Source organism: Pleurodeles waltl, chromosome 8, assembly GCF_031143425.1.
Source record: "Pleurodeles waltl isolate 20211129_DDA chromosome 8, aPleWal1.hap1.20221129, whole genome shotgun sequence".
In the NCBI taxonomy this organism is placed as follows: domain Eukaryota; kingdom Metazoa; phylum Chordata; class Amphibia; order Caudata; family Salamandridae; genus Pleurodeles; species Pleurodeles waltl.
The window spans coordinates 1,020,974,694-1,021,000,679 of record NC_090447.1 but is presented as its reverse complement, the minus strand read 5'-3'; the positions used below and the strand labels follow the sequence as shown (position 1 = coordinate 1,021,000,679).

Below are 25,986 nucleotides of genomic sequence, written 5' to 3'. Positions count from 1 at the left end.
GCAAATGTACAAATTAGAATGTATCTGAATGTTCCCAAGTATTTTTGTTGTGATATTGTTTACACGCCGTGCAGTGACATGACCATAATATTCATTTAGTGGCGATACTGTAGGGTCTCTAAGAAGTGCAATAAATCTCTTAAGGTCAACCTCAACAATGTATTACATACGACATATTAGAGGCATGCCTCTGCATTAAGAATGTCACATCACTATGAGAGAAATGGCAGATGAGTATTTTACCTGAATTCTATTTATTTATTTACATTTTTTGTGAAGAGCTCCACAACACACTTTTTACTGTCTCTGCGCTTTTTGGGGTAGTCTGGTACAGAAAAGGATGGCAAGGGTTGTTATAAAACCAAACATACCTTATGGTATGCTGAAGCATATATGCACTTCTATGAACATGCAAGCACAAAGAAAAACATCAGGGGTTATTTATGAGAGGCTTACGCTTTTGAACCATTACTTTTTGCGACGCTCTGGCAGCGCAAACCTCTTAACTATAGCTACAAGGCCACGCAAAGCCACTTTGAGTGGCTTTGAACAGTCTCATGGATATGAAGTAAGACGAAGAAGCACAAGTCTCTGTGTTGCCTTACTCTGCTCCATGGAGGCATTTAAGGGGTGTTGCAGTGGTTTTTTTCCACGCAACACCCATGGCTTCTGACAATCCCCCAAATTTACTTAATAACCTAATTTACACCTAATTAGGAGAAATATTTGTGTTTCTCCTCATTTTTCCCTCTTTTCACCTCTCGGGATTGTTGTGCGGGAGATGTCCCTTCCTTCACAAAAACAATCCTGCATGCAATGCAGACATCCATGCACCATGGTGCATGAGTGCATGTGTTGGCGCTGAGCTGCCAATTGTGCGCCAGAGTAGGGGGAAAGGACAGGAATGCACTACCCTTTCACATTGTCATAGGGCAGTGCAGCAAGAAGACTTGTGCACTGCCCTACTTCAATTCCCCATATCTAAGCCCCATTGTGATTAGGAAACCTGAATGTCAAGGCTTGTTCTTACGTTTTTGATCACACATTTGGCACATATTTCATACAATACCTAATTAATAATTATGAATTCAAGTGTAGGTTGTTATAGCAAAACTCTTAAAATCCACTAATCCTTATTACTTTGGCACAGACCAACATGTGTCTAATAAACTTAAGCACGCACATACAAAAAAAACAAATTTCATGCCTATATAATTTATTTTAAGGTGTAAACACAATGCCAACCACCATCCGCCAAATTAACTCCTTTTCATTTACGCCTTGGGGAAAGTATTGCGCCTTAATTTATCAGTTACCCTTGACAAATGTTAATATGCTTTTGTACGTTGTGGTCATTTGGGCATAGGAAAGTGTGAAAATAGTGTTACATTTTATGAAAGTGCTGGTGGAAACGTTTCTTCGCAAGACTGTGAAATCAAAATGTATGAAATGGCGTGGAGGGCAGATTCCCGTTTACATGCACCGATACTGAAACGGATGATTGCGTAACATTTAGAACTAGTTAATCGCCATGCTTGCATATGTAACAAGGGTGCCGTTGTTCATTTACACTTTCACTGTAAACGTTTCCAGAAAAAGTAACTGTTGCTCAGGTGCTTGCGCACAAACACATTTCAGCAAACTGTCTGGAATCTCCCCAACCGCAACGCATCTGGACATTTTTAATTTCAGGTAACAATCGTGTGTTCATTCCATACAGCATAAAGTAGCAAAAGTAGCAACATATTTAAGAGTGTTCATACACAAGACAAGATGCAGGCAGCCTATCAGACATTGTTCACATTAAGATCATCCTTGGTGCTTTCATTTCCGAATGATTTTTACACTCATGCCAAGTCGTAAAAAATAATATTTTCAAAGAATCTTCTTAATCGAAAACACAGTTCCATCCTTTCATTTTAGGAGTTCCTCAGGGTGGTACTGTAGATGAATCGCTTGCTTGAATCAATAAGGCTCATTTTCTTTTACTTCCGAAAGTTTTCCTTTGATAACTGTAGTGACTCGGTTTACGTTATGAAGGTTAGGGCATCTGACATTAAGCAATGTTCACGCCCTGCCTTTGATTTGAAAAGTTTCCAGTGAATGAATATTACGCTTGTTACACAGCATCGAACTTTTCCAAAATGTCTATAACCTTTGTCTTTTCACATTGTGTCAGATCTTCAAAAATTGCACGGATAATAAAGTGTCACATTTTCTCTGGTCTGCAAAGAATCAGGGCTTCCTGACTACCACAAGGCAGGCACCAGCTCTTCCGATGTTTAAAGATGCCTTCTGTAGAGAAAGAAGACAAAATAAAGCCATAAGAAACTCATTCACATAGAAGCAGAATATATATGGGATCAAGTACCCCCTGCAGAACACTATAAGGATACTGTAGGTTTCTGAAGAGTTCCATGACCATATAGAAGAACGAGGCTAAAGGATGAGTTCCTTTACAAAGTTGTGGAACTCCAGGTGACATGCAATATTCTTATCATGTATGATAAGGGGTACTTTTTCCTTATAATACATTGTGACACCATCACCTTTTCCATACACAACTTAAACCCTTAGTGCATAGCACTTTCATATGAAAGAAAGAGCATGTTTGCAAACATGCAGAATAGAACTCGAATTTATAGTGCAAAATTAAACACATCAAAAAAGCTGTTAGATATTTGTTAGAAAAATATATTAGAATCAATTTAATAAAGGTCACATTTTTATTTAAAAAAGATGTAGTATCTCAGAATGTGCAGAAACTAGCAGATTGATTCTAGCTTTTCTATAATTACCTAAGGAGTACAACAAATTAATATGTAGCCATACATCTCTCTATACATCTTACAGCTAGAAGAACAGAAAAAATAAGAAACACATTCCCTTTCCATGCTTTAAACTGATGATTAAATTATGCTTTTCCCGAGCTGCTGGTTCTGGCAGCAGGCATTGTAACATCAGAACTCAACTGTAATAAGTTAGAACAGTTGCGTTCTGATGTATTTTCAGTTTAATCAGTGACTGGATGTGTCAAAAATCGCCAATTATAAAGAAATTAGAGGCAGGTTTTTATACAGGGATTGCAGATTCCCATGTACCATAGTACATTACTCAAGACAATTCCAAGTAATTAAGGACCTGAGTTGGAGTATGTCAGACAGGTACTTTGCACAAATGTGACAGTTATCCCGTCCACCTTTTTACTAGTGATATATGACAAAATGCAGTTTAAATGAGGTGGGCAGGATCTCCCTCACTTTTGTGACAGAGTACCGAACTGCAAACTAAATAGGGGCCTTAATAAAGATAGCACAGGCTGCATATGAGATTGCAATTTTTTTTAAATCAATTTAGCTCTTAAATGTATAGCATACAGTGCCTGGTTCACTAAATCATTTTCTTGCCTATGCTCAAACATAAACATACAAATAGATTTTTTAGTAGTATGAAGTCACTTCTACTATTCACAAAATGCAATTTTACACTCATAGAACGATTTACTTGCACGTAATAGAACATAGAAGTGCATAAAAGTATGTGATATTAGGTATTATCTCTCAGAAGTTGAGAGTGGGTGTTTGTTAGAAATGGGGTTTTTGGTTGGCAGTCAGGTTACCCTCTGTCCAAGCAAAAGCCCTCACTCTAGTCAGGGTAAGTCACACACAATCCAAAATCAGCCTGTGCTCACCCTCCGGTAGCTTGGCACGAGCAGTCAGGCTTAACTTAGAAGGCAATGTGTAAAGCATTTGTGCAATAAATCATGCAACACCATAGCATAACACCACAAAAATACACCACACAGAGTTTAGAAAAATATATAATATTTATCTGGGTATCTTCAGGTCAAAACGATCAAAGTTGCAATATGAATTTGTAAAGATATCACTGAAAAGTGATATAAAGTGTCTTAAGTCTTTAGAAAGTAAACGGAGTCTCTTTCAAACACAAAGTACCTGGTTTCTGGTGGAACATCTCCTCAGAGGGCCACAAAGGAAGAGATGCGTGGAAAAAGGGTGTGTGCGTCGATTTCTCCCCAGCACACACGGACTTGCGTCGTTATTTTCCACACGGGGAAGTCGAGCGTCGTTTTCCGGTGCGCGGACAGTCTCTTTCTGTGGGTCGCGGGGATTACCAGATGTCCCGGGTCTGTGCGTGGATTTTCCTGCTTGTTTTCCGGCTGCGCGTCGTTCTGCGGGGCTGTGCGTCGAAGTTTCGATCTCACGGCAGGCGTCGCTTCGATTTCTCCGGCGGAGTCGGGCGGCGTTGTCCTTGCGAGGCCGTGCGTCAAAGTTTTGATCTCACGGCAGGTGTCGCGTCGATTTCTCCTGGAAAGTCGGGCGGCGTTGTCCTTGCGAGGCCGTGCGTCAAAGTTTCGATCTCACGGCAAGCGTCGCGTCGATTTCTGCTGCGGAGTCGGGCGGCGTTGTCCTTGCGAGGCCGTGCGTCAAAGTTTTGATCTCACGGCAGGCGTCGCGTCGATTTCTCCCGGGAAGTTGGGCGGTGTTGTCCTTGCGAGGCCGTGCGTCAAAGTTTCGGTCGTCCCGAAGACGTCGCGTTGATCAGCATCGGTGTGCGGTGTTTTTCTTGCCGCGGAACAAGCTGTGCGTCGAAAAGTTCGGCGCACGGAGCGTCCAAGAGGAAGAGAGAAATCTTTTTGGTCCTGAGACTTCAGGGAACAGGAGGCAAGCTCTATCCAAGCCCTTGGAGAGCACTTTTACAGCCAGACAAGAGTTCAGCAAGGCAGCAGGCCAACAGCAAGGCAGCTGTCCTTTGTAGAAAAGCAGACAGGTGAGTCCTTTGAGCAGCCAGGCAGTTCTTCTTGGCAGGATGTAGTTTCTGGTTCAGGTTTCTTCTCCAGCAAGTGTCTGATGAGGTAGGGCAGAGGCCCTGTTTTATACTAAGTTGTGCCTTTGAAGTGGGGGTGACTTCAAAGAGTCTCTAAGAAATGCACCAAGCCCCCTTTCAGTTCAATCCTGTCTGCCAGAGTCCCAGTAGGGGGTGTGGCAGTCCTTTGTGTGAGGGCAGGCCCTCCACCCTCCCAGCCCAGGAAGACCCATTCAAAATGCAGATGTATGCAAGTGAGGATGAGTACCCTGTGTTTGGGGTGTGTCTGAGTGAATGCACAAGGAGCTGTCAACTAAACCTAGCCAGACGTGGATTGAAGGGCACAACAAGATTTTAGTGCAAAGAAATGCTCACTTTCTAAAAGTGGCATTTCTAGAATAGTAATATTAAATCCGACTTCACCAGTCAGCAGGATTTTGTATTACCATTCTGGCCATACTAAATATGACCTTCCTGCTCCTTTCAGATCAGCAGCTGCCACTTCAACAGTGTATGAGGGCAGCCCCAATGTTAGCCTATGAAAGGAGCAGGCCTCACAGTAGTGTAAAAACGAATTTAGGAGTTTTACACTACCAGGACATTTAACTACACAGGTACATGTCCTGCCTTTTACCTACACAGCACCCTGCTCTAGGGGTTACCTAGGGCACACATTAGGGATGACTTATATGTAGTAAAAGGGGAGTTCTAGGCTTGGCAAGTACTTTTAAATGCCAAGTCGAAGTGGCAGTGAAACTGCACACACAGGCCTTGCAATGGCAGGCCTGAGACAGGGTTAAGGGGCTACTGAGGTGGGTGGCACAACCAGTGCTGCAGGCCCACTAGTAGCATTTAATCTACCTGCCCTAGGCACATGTAGTGCACTCTACCAGGGACTTACAAGTAAATTAAATAGTCAATCATGGATAAACCAATCAGTAGTACAATTTACACAGAGAGCATATGCGCTTTAGCACTGGTTAGAAGTGCTAAAGTGCCCAGAGGTCAAAAGCCAACAACAACAGGTCAGAAAAAATAGGAGGAAGGAGGCAAAAAGTTTGGGGATGTCCCTGTCAAAAAGCCAGGTCCAACATGACCCCCTACCAGCCTAAAGCCAGGGGAGAACAATCACTATCCTGATGTACTTCCCTGTTTGAGGCGACAGAACAAGGACCCAGGCCCACAACAGCAGGGGCATGCTCCAGTTCTTTGCCTTCCTGACTCCAATTGGATCACTCTGTCCATACTCTCAGGGCCCACTAAGCCAACCCATGGGGAACCTTTCTCCTTACCTGCGGATCCCATCTGTGCAGCACCTAACCTTACTTTGCTCACAGATGTATCCCAGGAGCAGGATAGTACCACCATGACCAACACAGTGGTGTTGCCCACTCTACCCCAGGGGTGTGACACTTGTCCCCTCCCCAGGGATAACTCTGTCCACCCGGACAGCAAGCCACAGTGATTACTGACAGCTGCCAGGGATGAGAGCCAGGCCCCAGGCCTCTCAAAGCTCTCCAACCACTGTGGCTGTGGAGAGTGGGGGGCGGTAGCCCCAGGTGCCGGGCACCCTTTAACCACTCTCCCTCCCACCAGGTCAGGGATGACAGCCTGAACCTGGTCCTCCCCTCTGGGGCTCTGTACCCTCCCTCCTGGAGCGGTACCCCCAGAGTCCAACATGGTCAGGGTGCTTACAGAAGTCGCCCTGTACCATTCCTCCACCAGTGCAGGGCTGTTAACCTGCAACTGGCCCTCCAACCTGGGGCCTGTACCTTCAGGTTGGACTAGGGCCCGGGGTGAGTCTTCCCTCCCCCTGCCCTCCCTTCTGGGGTCCAGCACCCTCCAACTAGGAGTGGCCTCCTCAGAAGACAACATGGTAGGGGCACTGTTATCAGTAGCCCCTCCCTCCAGGTCCGGGGGGACACCCTGAACCTGGTCTTCCAGCCCAGGGTCTGTACCCTCAGACTGGATCACTGCCTGGCAAACCAGGACTTCCTGGGAGGCACACCTACCCCCCACCAGTTCAGAGTTTAACCTCTGCACCTGACCATTCAACTCAGAGTCACCACCCTGAAGTTGAACAATTGCCTGGCACGCCAGGACTTCCTGGAGGGCACACTGACCCTCCACCAGGTCAGAGTTTAACCTCTGAACTTGGCCATTCAACTCAGAGTCACCACCCTGAAGTTGAACAATTGCCTGGAATGCCAGGACTTCCTGGAGGGCACACTGACCCTCCACCAGGTCAGAGTTTAACCTCTGAACTTGGCCATTCAACTCAGAGTCACCACCCTGAAGTTGAACAATTGCCTGGTGCACCAGGACTTTCTTGGAGGCACACCTACCTCCCACCAGGTCAGAGTTTAACCTCTGAGCCTGGTTCCCCAACCCAGGGTCACCACCCTGAGGTTGGGCAATTGCCTGGCACGCCAGGACTTTCTGGGGGGCACACCTACCCCCCACCAGGTCAGAGTTTAACCTCTGAGCCTGGTTCCCCAACCCAGGGTCACCACCCTGAGGTTGGGCAATTGCCTGGCACGCCAGGACTTTCTGGGGGGCACACCTACCCCCCACCAGGTCAGAGTTTAACCTCTGAACCTGGTCATCCAACCCAGAGTCAACACCCTGAGGTTGGACAATTGCCTGGCACAGCAGGACTTCTTGGGATGCACACCTACCTCCCACCAGGTCAGCGTTTAACCTCTGAACCTGGGTATCCAACCCAGAGTCACCACCCTGAGGTTGAACAATTGCCTGGCACACCAGGACTTTCTGCGGGGCACCTACCCCCCACCAGGTCAGAGTTTAACCTTTGAACCCGGTTATCCAACCCAGAGTCAGCACTCTGAGGTTGGACAACTGCCTGGTATACCAGGACTTTCTGGGGGGCACACCTACCCCCCAACAGGTCAGAGTTTATCCCCTGAACCTGGTTAGCCAACCCAGAGTCACCACCCTGAGGTTGAACCATTGCCTGGCAGGCCAGGACTTCCAGGGAGGCACACCTACCTCCCACCAGGTCCGAGTTTAACCTCTGAGCCTGGTTCCCCAACCCAGGGTCACCACCCTGAGGTTGGGCAATTGCCTGGCACGCCAGGACTTTCTGGGGGGCACACCTACCCCCCACCAAGTCAGAGTTTAACCTCTGAACGTGGTCACCCAACCCAGAGTCAACACCCTGAGGTTGGACAATTGCCTGGCACAGCAGGACTTCTTGGGTGGCACATCTACCTCCCACCAGGTCAGAGTTTAACCTCTGAACCTGGGTATCCAACCCAGAGTCACCACCCTGAGGTTGAATCTTTGCCTGGCATGCCAGGACTTCCTGGGGGGCACTCTCACCCCCCACAAGGGACACACCGTCCCCAAGGGCCACACAAGAGTCTGGTTGGCGCAGGTCTCCCGACCTCTGCCCATCCGGCAGAGTCTGGGTTTCCCCCAAACCAGAAACGGTTTCACCTGGGTCATTCCTGGGGGGCTCTGCTCTCAGAGCTGTCCCCTGACTCTCAAGGTCCTCCACTGGGGTCTGCAACCCCCTCTCAACCCTATGTCTGGACTTCTGCACCCCCTCACTAGGAGGGGTACTGCCAGACACCAGAACTGTTGGGATGCTGGCTACAGTCACCCCCCCAAGTTCTTCTGACACTGCGGGGCTTCCCTCAAAAGGTGGCCCTACGGTACAGGCTAGGCTTCCCTCCTGGTGTTCCCTCATGGAACCCTCTAGGACCTGGGACCTACCTGGGACACTACAATCCTTTCCCACCACACTCGGTTGGGAACCACCTAGACCACTCCCTTCAGGAGCACCCCCAAATGCCTCTTCAGACTCTCTGGTACTCACCCAGAAGTCTGCCTCCAGTGTAAGTTCCCTGGGGTCAGAGAACTCACACTCCACCTGGTGTTGGCGTAGCTCTGGAAAATAAGGACCAGACATATGCTCTCCAGCAATTACATCACTCTGCCCTTCACATGTATTAACCACAGTACCCTTCACCCAACCACCCAGTAACTCAACCTTGGAAAAGCACTCTACTTCACCCTCCTGAGACTGGTGAGACAGTATCTGTCTGTCCCTGATACTCAACCCATACTCTTCTGGGATGTCTCTACACTCTATATCCAGGACGTCCACCAGGGGGGAACCCTTTTCTCTGTCCCTCTCTGCTAGAGTCAGTAAAGTGTCCCTCCCCCCAGTAGGAATATGACTCCCTGTGCCAGTCCCCCAATCCTTCTCAGGGACCCTGTGCATAACGGGAACTACCTCATACCCTTGAACCGCCTGGGGTGTGTCAACTCCCTTCTTCAAGTTGGGCACCACATCTCTGGGCTTGTGCCCTCCTTCAGCAGTACTAGATGCAAGATTTTTGCTGCCACCATCTGAACTGGACTCAGCCCTTCCGGCCTCCAGTTTCAGCTCTTTACAGCTCAGCTCTTGAGCTGCAATCTTTTCTTCTTTCAGGGCTAAGAGTCTTTTTGCCTCAACCTCTGCAAGATACTCCTCTAATTGTTGCTCCTGTCGCCTTTGACCTCAGAGCCGTTCATCTATTTCTGGGTCACTGTCCAACTCTGAGTAGTCTTCCTCCTCATGTGAGAAGTCTTCCTCCTCCTGTGCGTAGTCCTCCTCCTCATCTTAGGGGTACTTAGTCATTTGGTTTCTTGCTGCCTCTCTCTCTGCCCATCTTTCCTCCCCCCAGACTATGTAGTGATGGAGCATCTCCGCTTTAGTAGATCTCCTTGCTACAGGAAGGCCCCATTTTCTGCAAAGCTCCCTTAGGTCAGCCTTAGTGAGGTGGTCAGTACGAACAAAGAATGAGTAGGTAAGCAATCCCATTCTGATAAGATCTTATCAGCAAAAACCAAAATCCAAAGTCCCAAATATCAATAGTATATCCAGGAGGACATCAGAGAACCAAAAGCCAAAAAAAGATGAAAAATCAAGTTAACCTTCAACTGTGGGTAGGTAGTGAAATACTTAGCTACTGTATGTCACTGCACAAACACAAGTCCTATCCTCACCGCTGATCACCAATGTTAGAAATGGGTTTTTTGGTTGGCAGTCAGGTTACCCTCTGTCCAAGCAAAAGCCCTCACTCTAGTCAGGGTAAGTCACACACAATCCAAAATCAGCCTGTGCTCACCCTCCGGTAGCTTGGCACGAGCAGTCAGGCTTAACTTAGAAGGCAATGTGTAAAGCATTTGTGCAATAAATCATACAACACCATAGCATAACACCACAAAAATACACCACACAGTGTTTAGAAAAATATATAATATTTATCTGGGTATCTTCAGGTCAAAACGATCAAAGTTGCAATATGAATTTGTAAAGATATCACTGAAAAGTGATATAAAGTGTCTTAAGTCTTTAGAAAGTAAACAGAGTCTCTTTCAAACACAAAGTACCTGGTTTCTGGTGGAAAATCTCCTCAGAGGGCCACAAAGGAAGAGATGCGTGGAAAAAGGGTGTGTGCGTCGATTTCTCCCCAGCACACACAGACTTGCGTCGTTATTTTCCACGCGGGGAAGTCGAGTGTCGTTTTCCGGTGCGCGGACAGTCTCTTTCTGTGGGTCGCGGGGATTACCAGATGTCCCGGGTCTGTGCGTGGATTTTCCTGCTTGTTTTCCGGCTGTGCGTCGTTCTGCGGGGCTGTGCGTCGAAGTTTCGATCTCACGGCAGGCGTCGCGTCGATTTCTCCGGCGGAGTCGGGCGGCGTTGTCCTTGCGAGGCCGTGCGTCAAAGTTTTGATCTCACGGTAGGCGTCGCGTCGATTTCTCCTGGAAAGTCGGGCGGCGTTGTCCTTGCGAGGCCGTGCGTCAAAGTTTCGATCTCACGGCAGGCGTCACGTCGATTTCTCCTGCGGAGTCGGGCGGCGTTGTCCTTGCGAGGCCGTGCGTCAAAGTTTTGATCTCACGGCAGGCGTTGTGTCGATTTCTCCCGGGAAGTCGGGCGCCGTTGTCCTTGCGAGGCCGTGCGTCAAAGTTTCGGTCGTCCCGAAGACGTCGCGTTGATCAGCGTCGGTGTGCGGCGTTTTTCTTGCCGCGGAACAAGCTGTGCGTCGAAAAGTTTGGCGCACGGAGCGTCCAAGAGGAAGAGAGAAGTCTTTTTGGTCCTGAGACTTCAGGGAACAGGAGGCAAGCTCTATCCAAGCCCTTGGAGAGCACTTTTACAGCCAGACAAGAGTTCAGCAAGGCAGCAGGCCAACAGCAAGGCAGCAGTCCTTTGTAGAAAAGCAGACAGGTGAGTCCTTTGAGCAGCCAGGCAGTTCTTCTTGGCAGGATGTAGTTTCTGGTTCAGGTTTCTTCTCCAGCAAGTGTCTGATGAGGTAGGGCAGAGGCCCTGTTTTATACTAAGTTGTGCCTTTGAAGTGGGGGTGACTTCAAAGAGTCTCTAAGAAATGCACCAAGCCCCCTTTCAGTTCAATCCTGTCTGCCAGAGTCCCAGTAGGGGGTGTGGCAGTCCTTTGTGTGAGGGCAGGACCTCCACCCTCCCAGCCCAGGAAGACCCATTCAAAATGCAGATGTATGCAAGTGAGGCTGAGTACCCTGTGTTTGGTGTGTGTCTGAGTGAATGCACAAGGAGCTGTCAACTAAACCTAGCCAGACGTGGATTGAAGGGCACAACAAGATTTTAGTGCAAAGAAATGCTCACTTTCTAAAAGTGGCATTTCTAGAATAGTAATATTAAATCCGACTTCACCAGTCAGCAGGATATTGTATTACCATTCTGGCCATACTAAATATGACCTTCCTGCTCCTTTCAGATCAGCAGCTGCCACTTCAACAGTGTATGAGGGTAGCCCCAATGTTAGCCTATGAAAGGAGCAGGCCTCACAGTAGTGTAAAAATGAATTTAGGAGTTTTACACTACCAGGACATATAACTACACAGGTACATGTCCTGCCTTTTACCTACACAGCACCCTGCTCTAGGGGTTACTTAGGGCACACATTAGGGATGACTTATATGTAGTAAAAGGGGAGTTCTAGGCTTGGCAAGTACTTTTAAATGCCAAGTCGAAGTGGCAGTGAAACTGCACACACAGGCCTTGCAATGGCAGGCCTGAGACAGGGTTAAGGGGCTACTGAGGTGGGTGGCACAACCAGTGCTGCAGGCCCACTAGTAGCATTTAATCTACCTGCCCTAGGCACATGTAGTGCACTCTACCAGGGACTTACAAGTAAATTAAATAGTCAATCATGGATAAACCATTCAGTAGTACAATTTACACAGAGAGCATATGCGCTTTAGCACTGGTTAGCAGTGGTAAAGTGCCCAGAGGTTAAAAGCCAACAACAACAGGTCAGAAAAAATAGGAGGAAGGAGGCAAAAAGTTTGGGGATGTCCCTGTCAAAAAGCCAGGTCCAACCGTGTTCTAGTGTGGAATCCCACAGAGTTTGTAAAAATCCACAAACCTGTCAGTTTGAGGGTATTCACAAATTGTTCTGGGAACTTCCTTCTGTGGAATGGCTGGAAATGTCTTCCCCTATAGGACAAGGGTCAATCCTTGTTCAGGGTGGGAGTGAGCTAGAAGGAACTCCTCCAAAATCGGCAACACTGTAGGGGAAGAGGTTTATCATGGGGTAAAAATGTTCCACCAGCCAGAGGTCTCAGTGACAGTTGTCTGTCCTGACAGCTTCAGGTCAAGAATCGACATAAGGTAAACCCAGTAACCCTTCTGCAAACTTGAGTATCAGTAATTTACAACAATAAGGCGCAAGCAAGGGGAACATATAATAAACAGTGTGTTGATCATACTTGTTTTCAATTGAATTAAACATCCATTAACTTAGGAATTGGGAGTCGCTTGTACCTATTATCATAAATGATTATAAAACAAAAAATACACAAAATAAAAACATTACCAAAGAGAAGTGTAAATGTAAGAAAAACACTTTATTTCTTCAAGGAAACATGTAAGACTCAAGGAAAAAGTTTTAATGCATTATATAGAAGAAGGTATATGCTCTATCACAGTGCACTGGTATGACCAAAAAATGCTTAAAGTGGTAGGAGGAAGGGTCATATGGGTGCTGATTCACCCTTGCAAAGGAAAGTCCATTGTATGGTCAATAAGTTGGTATTTGTTACACTATCAGTGAAGAGTGTAATCTTGATTACCAAAGACCAAGACAAGGAAACATGTCACTGTTTTGCTAATAAATACTTTATTTCAGAATTGATTTGATAAATATAAATGCACCCATGGTGGGCACATCTTAGATACAAGCAACATATTGCACTTTGTAACATTGTATTATTCTCTAAACTGACACCATAACAGCCATTTACCTTTTATGGTCAATTGCAAGTTACGACACTCTTCCTGACAGGCAAATAAATCATATTCATCTGGGTTTTTCAATGATCTTTTAAGCATTGTCCTGAGAAGGTCTCACTTATTAACTACCATAGAGATCAAAACTGCAATGTGATTCACAAATTGTATCAAGTTTGTTACAGGTAGTCACTTGTGATCCTGTCTCAAACATGCTCAGAGAAATAATCAGAAATTGTGCATTGAGTGCAGAATAAATCTTATTTATATCTTAGATTGAGAGATTGAAAATGTGCACATATTACTTTTTGGGCCAATGTGTTTTTTGCTTGCATTGTTAGCAATTAATATGTTTTCTCAATTTCCTTTTTCATTGTCTTTGTTCTTAACATACATTCACATGCCTTGACAAATAGTTTATCAGGTCCTATCAATATTTATAATTATTTACTAAAGCAGCATAAAAGTACACTAACTTCTAATGCATATGATTCCTGGAAAGAGATTAAGAAAAACCAAAAATAATGCACAATAATTTACCGTTGTCCACTCATTTATTTGTGGGTCATACGCCTCCATTGTGTTAAGGTATGTTTGTCCATCATATCCACCAACAGCATATAATCTGTCCCCAAGAAGACAAACACCAACAGCATCACGAGGCATACTTAATGGTGCCACCATTGTCCAAGTGTCTGTTTTTGGATCATACCTAGAAAGAGGTAAAAAAATATAATTGTGAATATAAGTGCACTATATGTTTTAAACATTCAACTAAATTATCAATAATTTTAATCAATACTGGTGGTTACCAACTCTGACTGTGCCCTATGCTCTGCTAAACAGGCCCAGGCCCAGTGTCTGTTTAAAAGTATATGGTAAATAGGTATAATTACAATTAGCTGTGACATCCTACATGTGAGACCTGACTATATGGTGGGGCATGTAGGCTTAAAGGGCCAGTATATTTAAGACACTTAAGTGTGCGTTGCTGTGGGTGGTGCTTGCTGTCATTTTAAAAGCCAGCCCTGCCTTGCAGGCTGCTTTTAAAATAAAAGTATGTTGAAACTCGACTTTGGAATTATAAGTACTTCCAAATTCTTAAACAACATTATTTGTAGGTATAAGTCATCACCAAGGTCTACCCTTGGTGCCCCAAGGGTAGGGTGCAGTATAATAATAAGCAGGCTCAATGTACAAGATGTTTTATATGCCCTGGTAAGGAAAAATCTGCCAATTTTGTTACTCCCCATTGTAGTACATTAGTTCCACAGGCTAACATGGGAAGGCTTTATTTTACACTAAAGGTCTGATTACGGGTTTGGCGGTCTTAGGACCACCAAATTCATGGTAGCAGTCCGACCATTGCAATCCTTGTAGTCCAGATGCCAGATTATGAACCTGGTGGTTGGACCACCGGGAGACTGCCGGGTTGGCGACAGTGAAACTCTTTGCCAGCCACAGCGGTACCACGTTCAGCACTGCACGCTGATCATGACTTTTCTTTCCACTAGCCTTTTCATGGTAGGGTCCATGCATAGAAAAGGCTTGCTGTAAGGCAGAGTTGGGGGTCAGAGGTGGGCCCCTTCATGGCCCACAACTGTGTCATGGGCAGTGCATGCCCCACCATCAACATCCTCCGAATGTGCACTGCCTGCTATGGCAGACAGTGTGCATTCTGACGGTGTTGTGTGCGATGGCATTGGCCTGGGTCAGCCTGGCAGAAACATCGTAATACGATGGTGTGGTGGCATTCAGACTGCCAAACTCATAATAAGCCCCTAATAAAGTCTATCTTTTAATTGAAGTGAGTTAAACATTTAATTCAAGGTGTCAACTTGTTAGTTACAATAAATCCAACAACTTGCCATGATTAGATTTATTACAACTATTATAGGAAAGTAGTTTTAGAACTACTTTCCTAAAGTTACCTAAATTCAGCCCTGTAGCAGACTCACCAGATGGGTCAGCACTTGACAGGCTGGCCAGCCTCCTCTGTTGAGGTGTGAAGAGGCCTTGGTTGAGATAAGAGTTTCTGGCGCATCAAAGATGAGACCACTCCTCAGCTACTCCAACATTCACTCACATCTCTTCCATGCTGGTATTGAGTAGTAAGGTTACAGCAATCAAGCAAGGGAGGGATCTCATGATTCAAATCAAAGTCAGCCTTTGCCATTAAACTACAGCCATTCCTATAAGTCCCCCCTCATCCTACGAGTTGCCACCCCACTCACATGAAACAATTACTGTGGAAAGATGTAGATGTAACTTCATTTAATTAACATACAGCATTGTATTACCTCAAAACTGTAATCCAATGCATAATCTGTGTGCAAAGATGTGCTTAAAAGTAGCCTGAATGGGAGAGCAATTTCAAAACATCAGCAAAAATTGAATAGTAAGGAATAATAACAATATAAAAGTGTATATCTCAAACAAATAAATATGATGTAACACATACGAAGAAACAATTAATTACTGTATCAAAAACCGGACTAACGTAACAAGCTACTACGAAGTAACAACAGAAATGTGTAGCTAGCAAGCATTATGTCATAAACCAATACGAGGTCACAAGAAAATTTGATCTAGAATTTGGGCAAAGCATCTTTGGGGGATTTAAATGTGTATCCCTGGTAAATGATGGTCGTGCTGCCAAGAAACAGCTGCCTTCAATCGGTGACATGTATTCATTCATATTGGTAATTCCTAATGAATAAGCATTGCGTTATGAGCCTAAGCCTACCTTGCCCCATGATTCTTACCTGAAAAAGGCACCTGTATTCTTGTGCCCTTCCACCATTCTCATGTTCTAATGATGAAGTTACAGCTGACAAATGGTTGACAAGTTTTAAAAGACTCTAGCAAACAGTTTAGATTTGTTCTTATTGTTTCTGGACTTATCAGTTTGTACCCAGGATCCCACTCTCAACCCCAGTGAGTGCTTTGTAACTATATACATCACTGGTCACATCTAAGTTTTTTCTCACCATGAGATCACTTGGGGATAGTGAGCAAGCACAAATATATTTTCCCCATTCAGGCATCCTGTGAAGCTTATTGTCAAGTTAACATTGTTTCAATTTGCCCTTTGGACACTTCAGCCTGAACATATGAGCCTCATAATAATTGGAAACAGGACACTGGGTCCTAAGTAAAAAAAGAGATGTTAAAAATTCAAGAACATTATTCTCAAACTATTTTCAAATTGTAGTATTAATAATTTCTACATTTCATATGTTTAAATATTTTAGATAACCTTTCTTGATTTATACCCTTGCTTCATGCTCATTACCAAACCCATTGAGGAAGAAGGATAGAAGGGAAACCATAGGTCACAAAGAAGAAGCACAGAGATAATGGTCTGGAGAATGCTAAAATAGTGCAGTTTTCTGAAAATATTGAGCAGAACCATGGCATAGGCATGAGATAAAATCTGACACTATAAAAGTTCATGTCAATGGCAACAATAGCTGTGAAAAACTGTAAGAAAACACTTCATTAGTTGTGTGGCCTACACAAGTAATGTGTCCACGTTTGTCCTCCAATGGGAACCAAACATCCCATTGTAGCGCTTGACTCTCTCAGTGTAGGGAAGCGGAGCAATCCAAGGTACATTCAAGGGATGTGGGGAGGCAAGTAATCACCTTTCACAGATGTACAAGAATAACACTCAATACATGATTGCCCAGGCTTTGCTTTTTCTTTAAAAAAAGGAAAAAGTACATTTATTACACACACACTACTCAGTACTATGCAGCAATTTACAAGCTGATGGAAACGCTTCTTGTTGACATTGCATAAACATTCTTAACCCTCCCAAAGGGGGGTCCAGGTAATCAAATCACATTTGATAACATTCACTTGTATTAAGATTGCAGTAATTGAATGTTATGTTACAATATTATAATGAACTTATAAAAAGCTCATTCACCAAAAGGTTTCATGGTGGCAGCAGGGTGGAAATGCTTTTAGTTGTAGTTTTGTCTGAAAAGCCAAGTTATACCAGGGTTCTGAATTAATCATAAATGGAGGTTGCTCTTAAGTTGTCCGGGAGAGAATTTCAAGCACCGGGAGCCAGTACAGCAAACCTGCTACCCCCAGCCTTTTCCCATTGTATTTGGGAACTTCTATAAGACTGAGGTATGCTGAGAGTACACCTGGGAATATATTTCAGTATTTTGGAAGATACAAAGGTGGGGCTTTTGTTCCAGCAGATTTTAAAGATCGTGCAGCCCGTTTTAAACACGGATCTTTGTACAAATGGAAGCTAGTGCAGTTTCTTCAGCAAAGGTATATTGTGACAGTGTCTTGGTTGTTGATAGACAGCTTGATTTTGAATAAGCTGTAATCTTTGACTCAGACCTTTAGGGAGCCCGAGGCACAGAGCGTTGGCATAATCAATGAAGGACATCACAAGTGGGAGAACGATCTGGATAATGGCCTCACTGGAAAATGGCCTCAATAGAGAAAAATATCCTTATTTTTTACTTTACAGAGCTGGAAGAAGCAGGAGGAAATCACTGCAGCAATATGAGGATTCATTGACAGGTCTTCTTTGACAAGTGTGCCAAGGCTCTTAACCACTTTTTTGAGGATAGGAGGGGTACTGAGCTCCTGTGGCCAAAAAGGAGTCCAACAATGCAGTGAGTTTTTGACCATCACTACCTCAGTTTTGTCTGAGAATAATTTAAGTTGATGGCAGTTCATCCAATCCCGGATAAAGATCATGGTGTTCTGGAAGAATGTTATTGAATTCAGATTATCCTCCAGGTTGAACACTAGTTGCATGTCATCAGCATAGTTGTATATTTTCACTTTTAGCTTTTTTACCTGACTTTTTGTAGGGTAGATATAGAGATTGAAGGAAATTGGGGATAAGGAGTAACAGCTGAGATTAACCTTGGAGAAATTAAAAGAGGGGAGGTGAACCAATAGTGTTTGGTCCGATAAGAAGGATTTGATCCAGTCCAGAGCATGACCCAGTAGTTCAATGCTCGATGCAGTTGAAAAGGATGTTATGATTAGGGATGAGTGATAAGTTCTGCTCCACCGGAAGAGTTTGCGGAGTTTTGCTGACTCCTCACTCCACATGGAGCTGAGCGGCATAGAGTGGAGTTTTTCCTCTCTCGCAGCTCGGCAACATTAGGTTGGCGAACGTGAAAAATCAAACGCTACACCACCTCCCAGTGAGATTTCTCTATGGGGCAGTTGCAGCAGGTGGCACCTGCTTGCGTTGAGAACCCTGCTGCTCACATTGAGGAAGCAGCCGCTCAAGTAAAAAATCTAACAGCAGAAAGAAGCAGCGCCCTCTTGTGCTGCGTGTTGTGCCATTCGTGCCACAAGCAGCCTGACTTCTGGCACTCAGCTGCTTGCAAAATTCCACGGAGCACGGCAGTTTTTCCGGCATTTTGCAGAGTTTGCGTAGCAGAACTTCGCAAACTTAACCCAGGCCTAGTTATGATCCACTATGTTGAAGACCGCCAATAGATTCAAAAGGACAAGCAACTGGGATTGACCTAAAACTGCCTCGTCTCTCAAATCATCTAGTAGGAAGAGAATGACATATGCCGTTGAATTAAAGGGGCAGAAACTTGCCGGTTGGGGTCTAAGAAGGAGGACAATGTCGACAATGTGGGCAATGTCGACTTCCGGAATCTTGACTAAACAGGGCAAAATGGAAATTGGGTGGTTGTTCTTTAGGCTACAGGGATCATCCCCAGGCTTTTTTCAGAAGGTAAAGGGCAGCTTCTTCTATGAAAGTACAGGGGAGCATACCCAGGCTCAAGGATTGGTTAAGCGTGGCCAGCGCCAAATCAGGAAACTCTGAGAAAATGACTTTTTGGATCTATGGTGCGCAAATATCATTAGGCGAGCCAGATTTGACCTTTGTTGACAACTTCAGCAAAGCATCTCTAGTAATTAGAGGCAATACATAAAAGTCGAGGGGTTTCTATCTTCTAAAGGGGTGGGGCTGTAAGGGGAGCTAGAAGGAATACTGGAGCAGATTCAAGGAAACTTTCCTTGCACCCCCTTGGCCCTGCCCTACCACCACCATGTGTTTACCACATTTAAAATATGGTGCACCATGGCACAGGGTAGGGCACAATAGTGTAATTTCATATTATTAAATTTTGGTGCTACTGCTGCAGAGTACATAGAGGCCCTTATAGATAATTGTATGCCCCCTTTTAACGCCTGTTCTGAGCAGTTGCTAAAAGTGTTGAAAAAAATTGCACAAGGAAATCTCTTGGATTTCCTTGCTCCATCTTTTCAGCCCCCCTAATGGGGGAATGCCCCTCTTGCATACATTATGCCTGGCACAGGCATAATGTGGCACAAGGGTTTACAAACTGGCGCAAAGCATGCATTGCACCACTTTGTAAACAAGGTGCAGGAAAATTCCACTTTAGCACCACTTCAACGCCACAAAAATGACCCAATGGTGATGCTAAGGTGGCTCCAGGGGCTCTTAAGTATGCCCCACTGTCTTTAATTAACCTAATATTTTCAATAAAAAAAGGAATTTGGTTCATCACACAAGGCTTGTGTGGGGGCCACTGAGACAGCTAAGCAGTCCGGGTTAGATAATTCTGAGACTGTTTCTAAAACTTCTTTGGATTCATTTTCAGCATTTATGATTTTATTTAGGAAGTAGGTGGATTTGGCTTCCCAGTTTAGTTTCTTTCATGACTTTAACTGTGAGAGAAATTTCTCCTTTTCTTCAGGATCATATGCTTTGCACCATTTGTGCTGAGATTGCCATAGGATACGTTTGGCTTGTTTAAGGTCATCTGAGAACCATCAGTCAATCGAATTTGTCTTGTGCAGAGGGGCATGTATATTACTGACTTCTATGAGCCAAGACATCATTTTCCCCTCAAACTTCTCAAGTCACTCACTCTGATTAGGGCAAGACTGTGACAGAGAGTTACATAAGGCATTGAGATCAACATCTTTCCAATTCCTCGACAAAGTGCTAGGGCATGTGGGTAGTCTTGTAAAGGAAAGAACATCCATTCTCAATATAATTGAATGGTGGTCTGACCAACAACAGGGAATGATATGGAGACTGGAGATGGAGACATTCAGTGATCAGATTTGATCTAAAATGTGGCTCTTCACGTGGGTGGCTGTGGACATCGGCTGAACAAAATTCACACTAGACAGCTACCCAGTTTGGTTGAAGGAAACAGGGGAAGTAATATTCTGCATAGTCAATGCAAGTGCGGACACCGATTCAGTGAGTGATGATGTAAATTGCGGTGTGTGGCCTGGGGGCTTTATAAGATTAAACCTATCAGAGTAGAGGTGGGAAGATCTAATTTAATAACCATGTTTTCTGCCAATGAAACGGGTAGTCAGGTGAGTTTAGTAAATTTTAACTGATGTTTAATGATCGTTGCAATTCCTCCCCCTTTTTTTCATGAGGTCTATTCATGTTCAAAATATAAAAGTTCTCTTGGGGAGCTGCTAAGACATCAGACGTGGAATCCTCGGCTAACCAAGTTTCTGTTAGGAACTGTATACTGGGGGACTATGACACCAGGAGGTCCCATATCTCAAGATGGTGTCTAACCAGGGAACCTGTTTTAACATAAACAATGTTTAAGTCTCTGTAAGTAGCTTTTGGTGCTGAGACAATGGCAGTTTCCACCATGTGTCCTGCCTCACCAGCCTTTTTCCAGTGGTAATGGGAATGGCTGATTGAAATATAAGGTACCTAAATCATTAAATTTTTATAACACGGATTTCTCTAAATAAAAATGTTAACTCCTAGAGCTCTAACATCATTGGAGGACTATGTTAAAATGTGGGCATAGTTGTTGACCCATGGCCCTGACTGGCCACGGACAGGTGCAGACGGGCTTGATTTGTGCAGTCATATTACCTTCTAGCATGGAAAACAATTTATAATAACAACACATGTGTAATTACCACCTTGTGTAACCTGAAAGTTGATGTTGAATACATTCAGGTAGCAGACACTACAGACAGAGGTGATCATTTTGAACATGGCGGTGTTGCCCGCTATGCTGGCGGTGGTGGGAAAACCTGCCAGCCGGCATGGCGGGCCATACCGCCACATAATATACCCATGGAGGGCTGCCATAGGCAGGCAGCCTGGTGGCGATCGGTATCATTATCTGACAGGGCAACGGTGCTACCCCTCGGCTAATGATCCCTTAGCCACCAGCCATTCTGAAAGGCTGGCAGAAGGGGTGCACCAGGGAACCCCTGGGGGCCCCTGCATTGCCCATGCATGGTTTACGGGCAGTGATCTGCGCGATGGGTGCAGCTGCACCCACCGCACAGAGGCATTGGCGGCAGCTCCATGTGGAGCCGCCGTCAATGTCCTGGCCAGGCATTCCTTGGGCCGGCGGGCGTAAACAATGTTTGCATTTTCATTGTATTAGTTTTTGTTGTGTCATGATTTGTATTGTATGTTATGTGTTTTTGTTAATAAACAATATGTCCTTTTTATATGTGTAAAGGAATTGTTATGTATATGTTAACAAGAGAACTTACACCATTGTTGGTGATAGAAGAATAGTACTGTAGGAACATTTTGGAATTCCTATCATCAACTTATATTTGTATATTAAGAATAATTTGTGTGCTCCGCTATCTTTTTTTCTTTTGTCTGTTACTGGTTTTCTGTGGGGAATTCCGGGAGGCACATCATGGCAACGATGTGTTTTAGTGTATGAGCACCTTCAACCATCATTACATTCAGGAATACTATGGGAATGTGCATTGATATTCTTTTTTAGTGTTGCCAAAAAATTATCTTGAATGTTCACAATGCGGCCGGAGGGTTTCAGGGGGAGCTGGCGGTCGCTAGAAAGACCACAGCATGAACACGGCGGTTTCGACCACCGTGTTCATTATGAGGGCCATAGTCTTTGCCCCTAGAAGGCACAGCAATCCCAACTGTTGAGAAACATCTTAAGTCTAGAGACTGCTGAAAAATCCTTGGAAGCCCTCCAACCTAAGGTAGGGGCACTGGAAAGCCTTTCAGGAGGAAAAAGCTGCATCTTTCTGAGTTCATTGGTGGTGACCCCATAGTCCTTGTCGAAGGACCCCTGCCCTATCCGATGACCTCAACAAGTACCTGTCCCGTCTCTCAGCTTTTGCCTTCTGGGAACCAGCCAACTCCCTACCTCTAGGGTCACATGACTGCTTCTCTACTCCGTTGCTCCAGTAACTCCTCCAGGGTCTTCTTCTTGCCCTTCTGAGGGACAGAGGCCCGTTGCTTCCCTGCTGTTGTTTCAGGAGCCGCTAATCTGCAGGAAAATTCCGATGTCACCTCGCTGGTGGTGCCTCTGCTGCTTCCACTCGTCCTCCTCAGTGTGACCCTGGAACTGAGTCCGCACACCTTTCTCATTTCCAGGGCTGCCATGTTCCAACGAACTCCAATGGTGCACACTCTTACTCTCATCATCGCCGGGGCCATCCGGCATTCTCCCACTGCGTTGCTTCCCTGAGCCCTACTGCCGCTCATCAGAGGGGAGATCTGCTGGTAAGTCGAAATTCTCTCTCTCTACTCTCTCTCCATACGTTGTAACATCATGCCAGCGCCCTTCGCGCGCTGTGTCTGTCCCCCATTATCGAAGATCTGCTGTATGCCCAAGGAGCGCCGCGATCAGTGGCTAGCTGACCCCCATGTTCTCCTTCCCTTTCCAAGATTTTGTTAAGTGACTCCACTTAGAGCAAGTCATATGTAACTCTTAGTGTAGTTGTGTTTTCCTTTTATCTCTCTCTGACCCGTTGATAATAGCATACGACTAAGCATTTCCGTATGTATGCCTGTTTTTCGTGTTTAGATAGCCGATTGCGGCCAAACCCAAGTGGCCATCACAGCCAAGCAGGAGATGGGAAGGGTTCTCCGAGGGGGGAGTTTGGGTAGGGGGAGGAGGTAGAAAACACTGGGTGCACAGGGTGGGGAGCATTAGGAGAAAATGGAAAAAAAGGTGTGCATCGTAACATCCTGGGATCTTCAGGAGATTGCAATGGTACTTAGACATAGGCTCTCATTACAAGTTTGGCGGTTTTTGGGTAAGACCGCCATGCGAAATGGTGTCACCATACCGCCAGTGGTGGCGGTCTCGCATCTGCCGGATTACTAGTCACGAAACACAAACCGCCCCAAAACAGGCTCAAAACTAACACCACCAGGCAACCAATGGCGAAAGAGTGACTGATCAACCACCAGGCCTGCCACACCAACACCATTCCGACCGTCACATTAAGAGGCAACCTCTAGCACATCAGTACATGCACAGTGGTAAACCGTTAGCAGTTTGCACTGCGGTGGTACAGAAAGGCACCGCTGAAAGTAGCCAACCCCACATTGGCCAGTTCGAATATCCCACACCTGAAACTCATACACATAGCATGCACACCTGCACATGCCACCATATAAAACCCCACACACAGATCAACAATCCTTAGTGACAATTACGAGCAGACACACTGGACACAAAGGACACCCCAAACACAGCACAAAAAATCACACAGCACACATTGTACAAATTACCACCACAGCCCACCAGCACCCACAGCCAAAGAGCACCACATCACCACACACACTGCAATGCACCCAACACGCACTCCACATACCCACCCCACTACATGTCACGTCAGAAGCACCCACAGTTCATTGACAATGAGTTGCGGGTCATGGTGGATGAAATTATAAGAGTAGAACAACAGCTCATGGGAGTCTAGGTACAGCAAATATCTATATGCAAGAAAACAGCGTTATGGCAGAGGATCATCGACAGGGTCAATGCAGTCGACACCTACTAACGCACAAGGGAGGTGTAATGACCTCAGGGGGAAGGTTCATTCCATGGCATCCAGGCATCAGATAACCAGCAACAAGACTGGCGGTGGGCCCCCACCTCCTCCCCTTGACTTGACATCCTCGGAGGAGAAGGTCCTGGACATCATGCAATCCCAGGGCCTGACAGGCATCAGCGGAGGGCTCGAATCTGGTAAATCAACAATACCACCTACCACTAACCACCCCTCCCCTGCAGGTCTCCCCACCACCTACCACCCTCTAACCTACGATAACCCACCCCACTGCACCCGTCCCAAACACCCCAGCCGCCTTCTCTGCATGCCACACCACCCCACTCCCACCATCCCCACTCACTCACTCCTAATGCATGGATGACAACCACAATGTGGAGAACCACAGCTCCCACAATCCAACACAACCAACACAGCAACACACAACAGACCCACTGCACAGTGGAACATCCGCATGGACAGCCATACCACAGCCCACACCAACTGGCTGCCACGACTTTGTCCCAACACATGCAATGACAGCAATGCCAACCACCATCCACAACCCCCATGCCATGTGGAAACTGTGCCACAAACCCCTACACCAAATCAATGTCTGCAGTGCAGCAGCCATCATTGCCATCATTGGGATGCAAGGCGAGACACTGCATGCATCACAATAGGGACATAACAACTACAGTTGCATATCTAATACCTACCGTTTCCATCCAAAGGTACCCCTGCCACTGCCCCCCTGCAGAGAATGCCAGGCTCACACAGTCCTCCCCAGGATGAAGGCCCCACTGGATGTCTGGATGGGGATGACTTGCCTGGGCAAATCTGGGGCCACTGCACAGTCCACCAACAACAGACCCACCCTGGACACACCGGACTCACCCACCCACGTGGCAAAATACCACAGTCAGCCCCTGAACCCCAAGCCTGTGCCCCAGGAACCTCACAATCAGAGGTGTGCCCCATAGTACAGGGGCCATAGTCAAGGTCACACACCCCAGATAATAAAGGCCTGGCCGCTACTGGGAGTGGACACACTGTGCCAGGGTCTCAGGGGGCCAGGGGTAGTGGGAGGGGAACCGTGATCCAAGGCTCAGGGCAGCCACACCAACTGACAGCACAGGAGGCCCTCAACCAAGTCCTGGGTGTATACCAGCAGACCCAGAACACAGTGGCCCAGATCCTCGCTACAGTGCAGGAGACCCAGAGGCTGCAGGGGGAATACCATCAGGAGGCCATGCAACACTGGAAGGCCCACAGTGCCCTCCATAGCAGGGATGCTCAAGGACCTGACCACCATCATGCATGAGCCCACTACCCACCAGCAGGCTCCTTCCACTGGCCACATCCAATCAGATCCCTCCACGTCAGGGACCACACAGGACTCCAGCACCCCTACCCCTGTAGCTGAGGAACCCCCACGCAAGTGAGGATGTCCAACTAGACATCCAGCCGGACATGATGTTAAGACCACGACCACTGCCAGGAAGTGACCCTCTCCTGAACATTCTCCCTTGTGTGTGACTGAGACACCCTGCCCACTATCCACTCTCATGTCTCCGTTTTCCCAGGGCCAGCATATTGGACCTGGACTACCCACAGCTGGCATCACCATTTTGATGATCTCAGCCGGCATGACCTTACTCATCACCCCTTGCATTGTCCCTCCCAAATAAACAGCATTGAGCACAGTTACTGCCTACATCATTATTTGTCATGAGTACGAATGTAACTGCCAATACATGTGCAACTGGCAACCCATTACCCAGCACATGCATGGGAGTGTGAAAGAGGGGGGAGCAAAATGCAGAAAGGTCAATCGTGGACCAGCCAGTGGCTGGATATATTTGTCAAGGGAGGCAACAGGTCAGGCAGGAATCAGAGTACACCACTGCAATGTCCTGAAAGTAGAGCAAGACAGGGAAAACAATCACTTTAGGAGTCACAGATGCCAACTCAACACAAATGCATTGTAGAAACAGGTATCCAAGGCAGATATGGCAGTCAAGTCCATAACTATATGCCAGTACCAACACAAAAAAAAACATACCAACCCAATAGTACCAACC

At 46.0% G+C, this 25,986-nt stretch overlaps 1 protein-coding gene across 1 annotated transcript in view; it reads right to left on the bottom strand.

The window, feature by feature from the left end:
• Nucleotides 1-273: 273 nt before the first annotated feature.
• KLHL1 (kelch like family member 1) overlaps nucleotides 274-25,986 on the bottom strand; it is a 1,088,169-nt gene continuing 1,062,456 nt past the window's right edge. The window contains exons 10-11 of the mRNA XM_069205295.1: nucleotides 13,643-13,814; nucleotides 274-2,295 (exon numbers count right to left, since the gene is read on the bottom strand). Coding sequence (XP_069061396.1) covers nucleotides 2,236-2,295; nucleotides 13,643-13,814 — 232 coding nt within the window. The 3' untranslated portion in view covers nucleotides 274-2,235. The remainder of the gene's footprint in view (nucleotides 2,296-13,642; nucleotides 13,815-25,986) is intronic.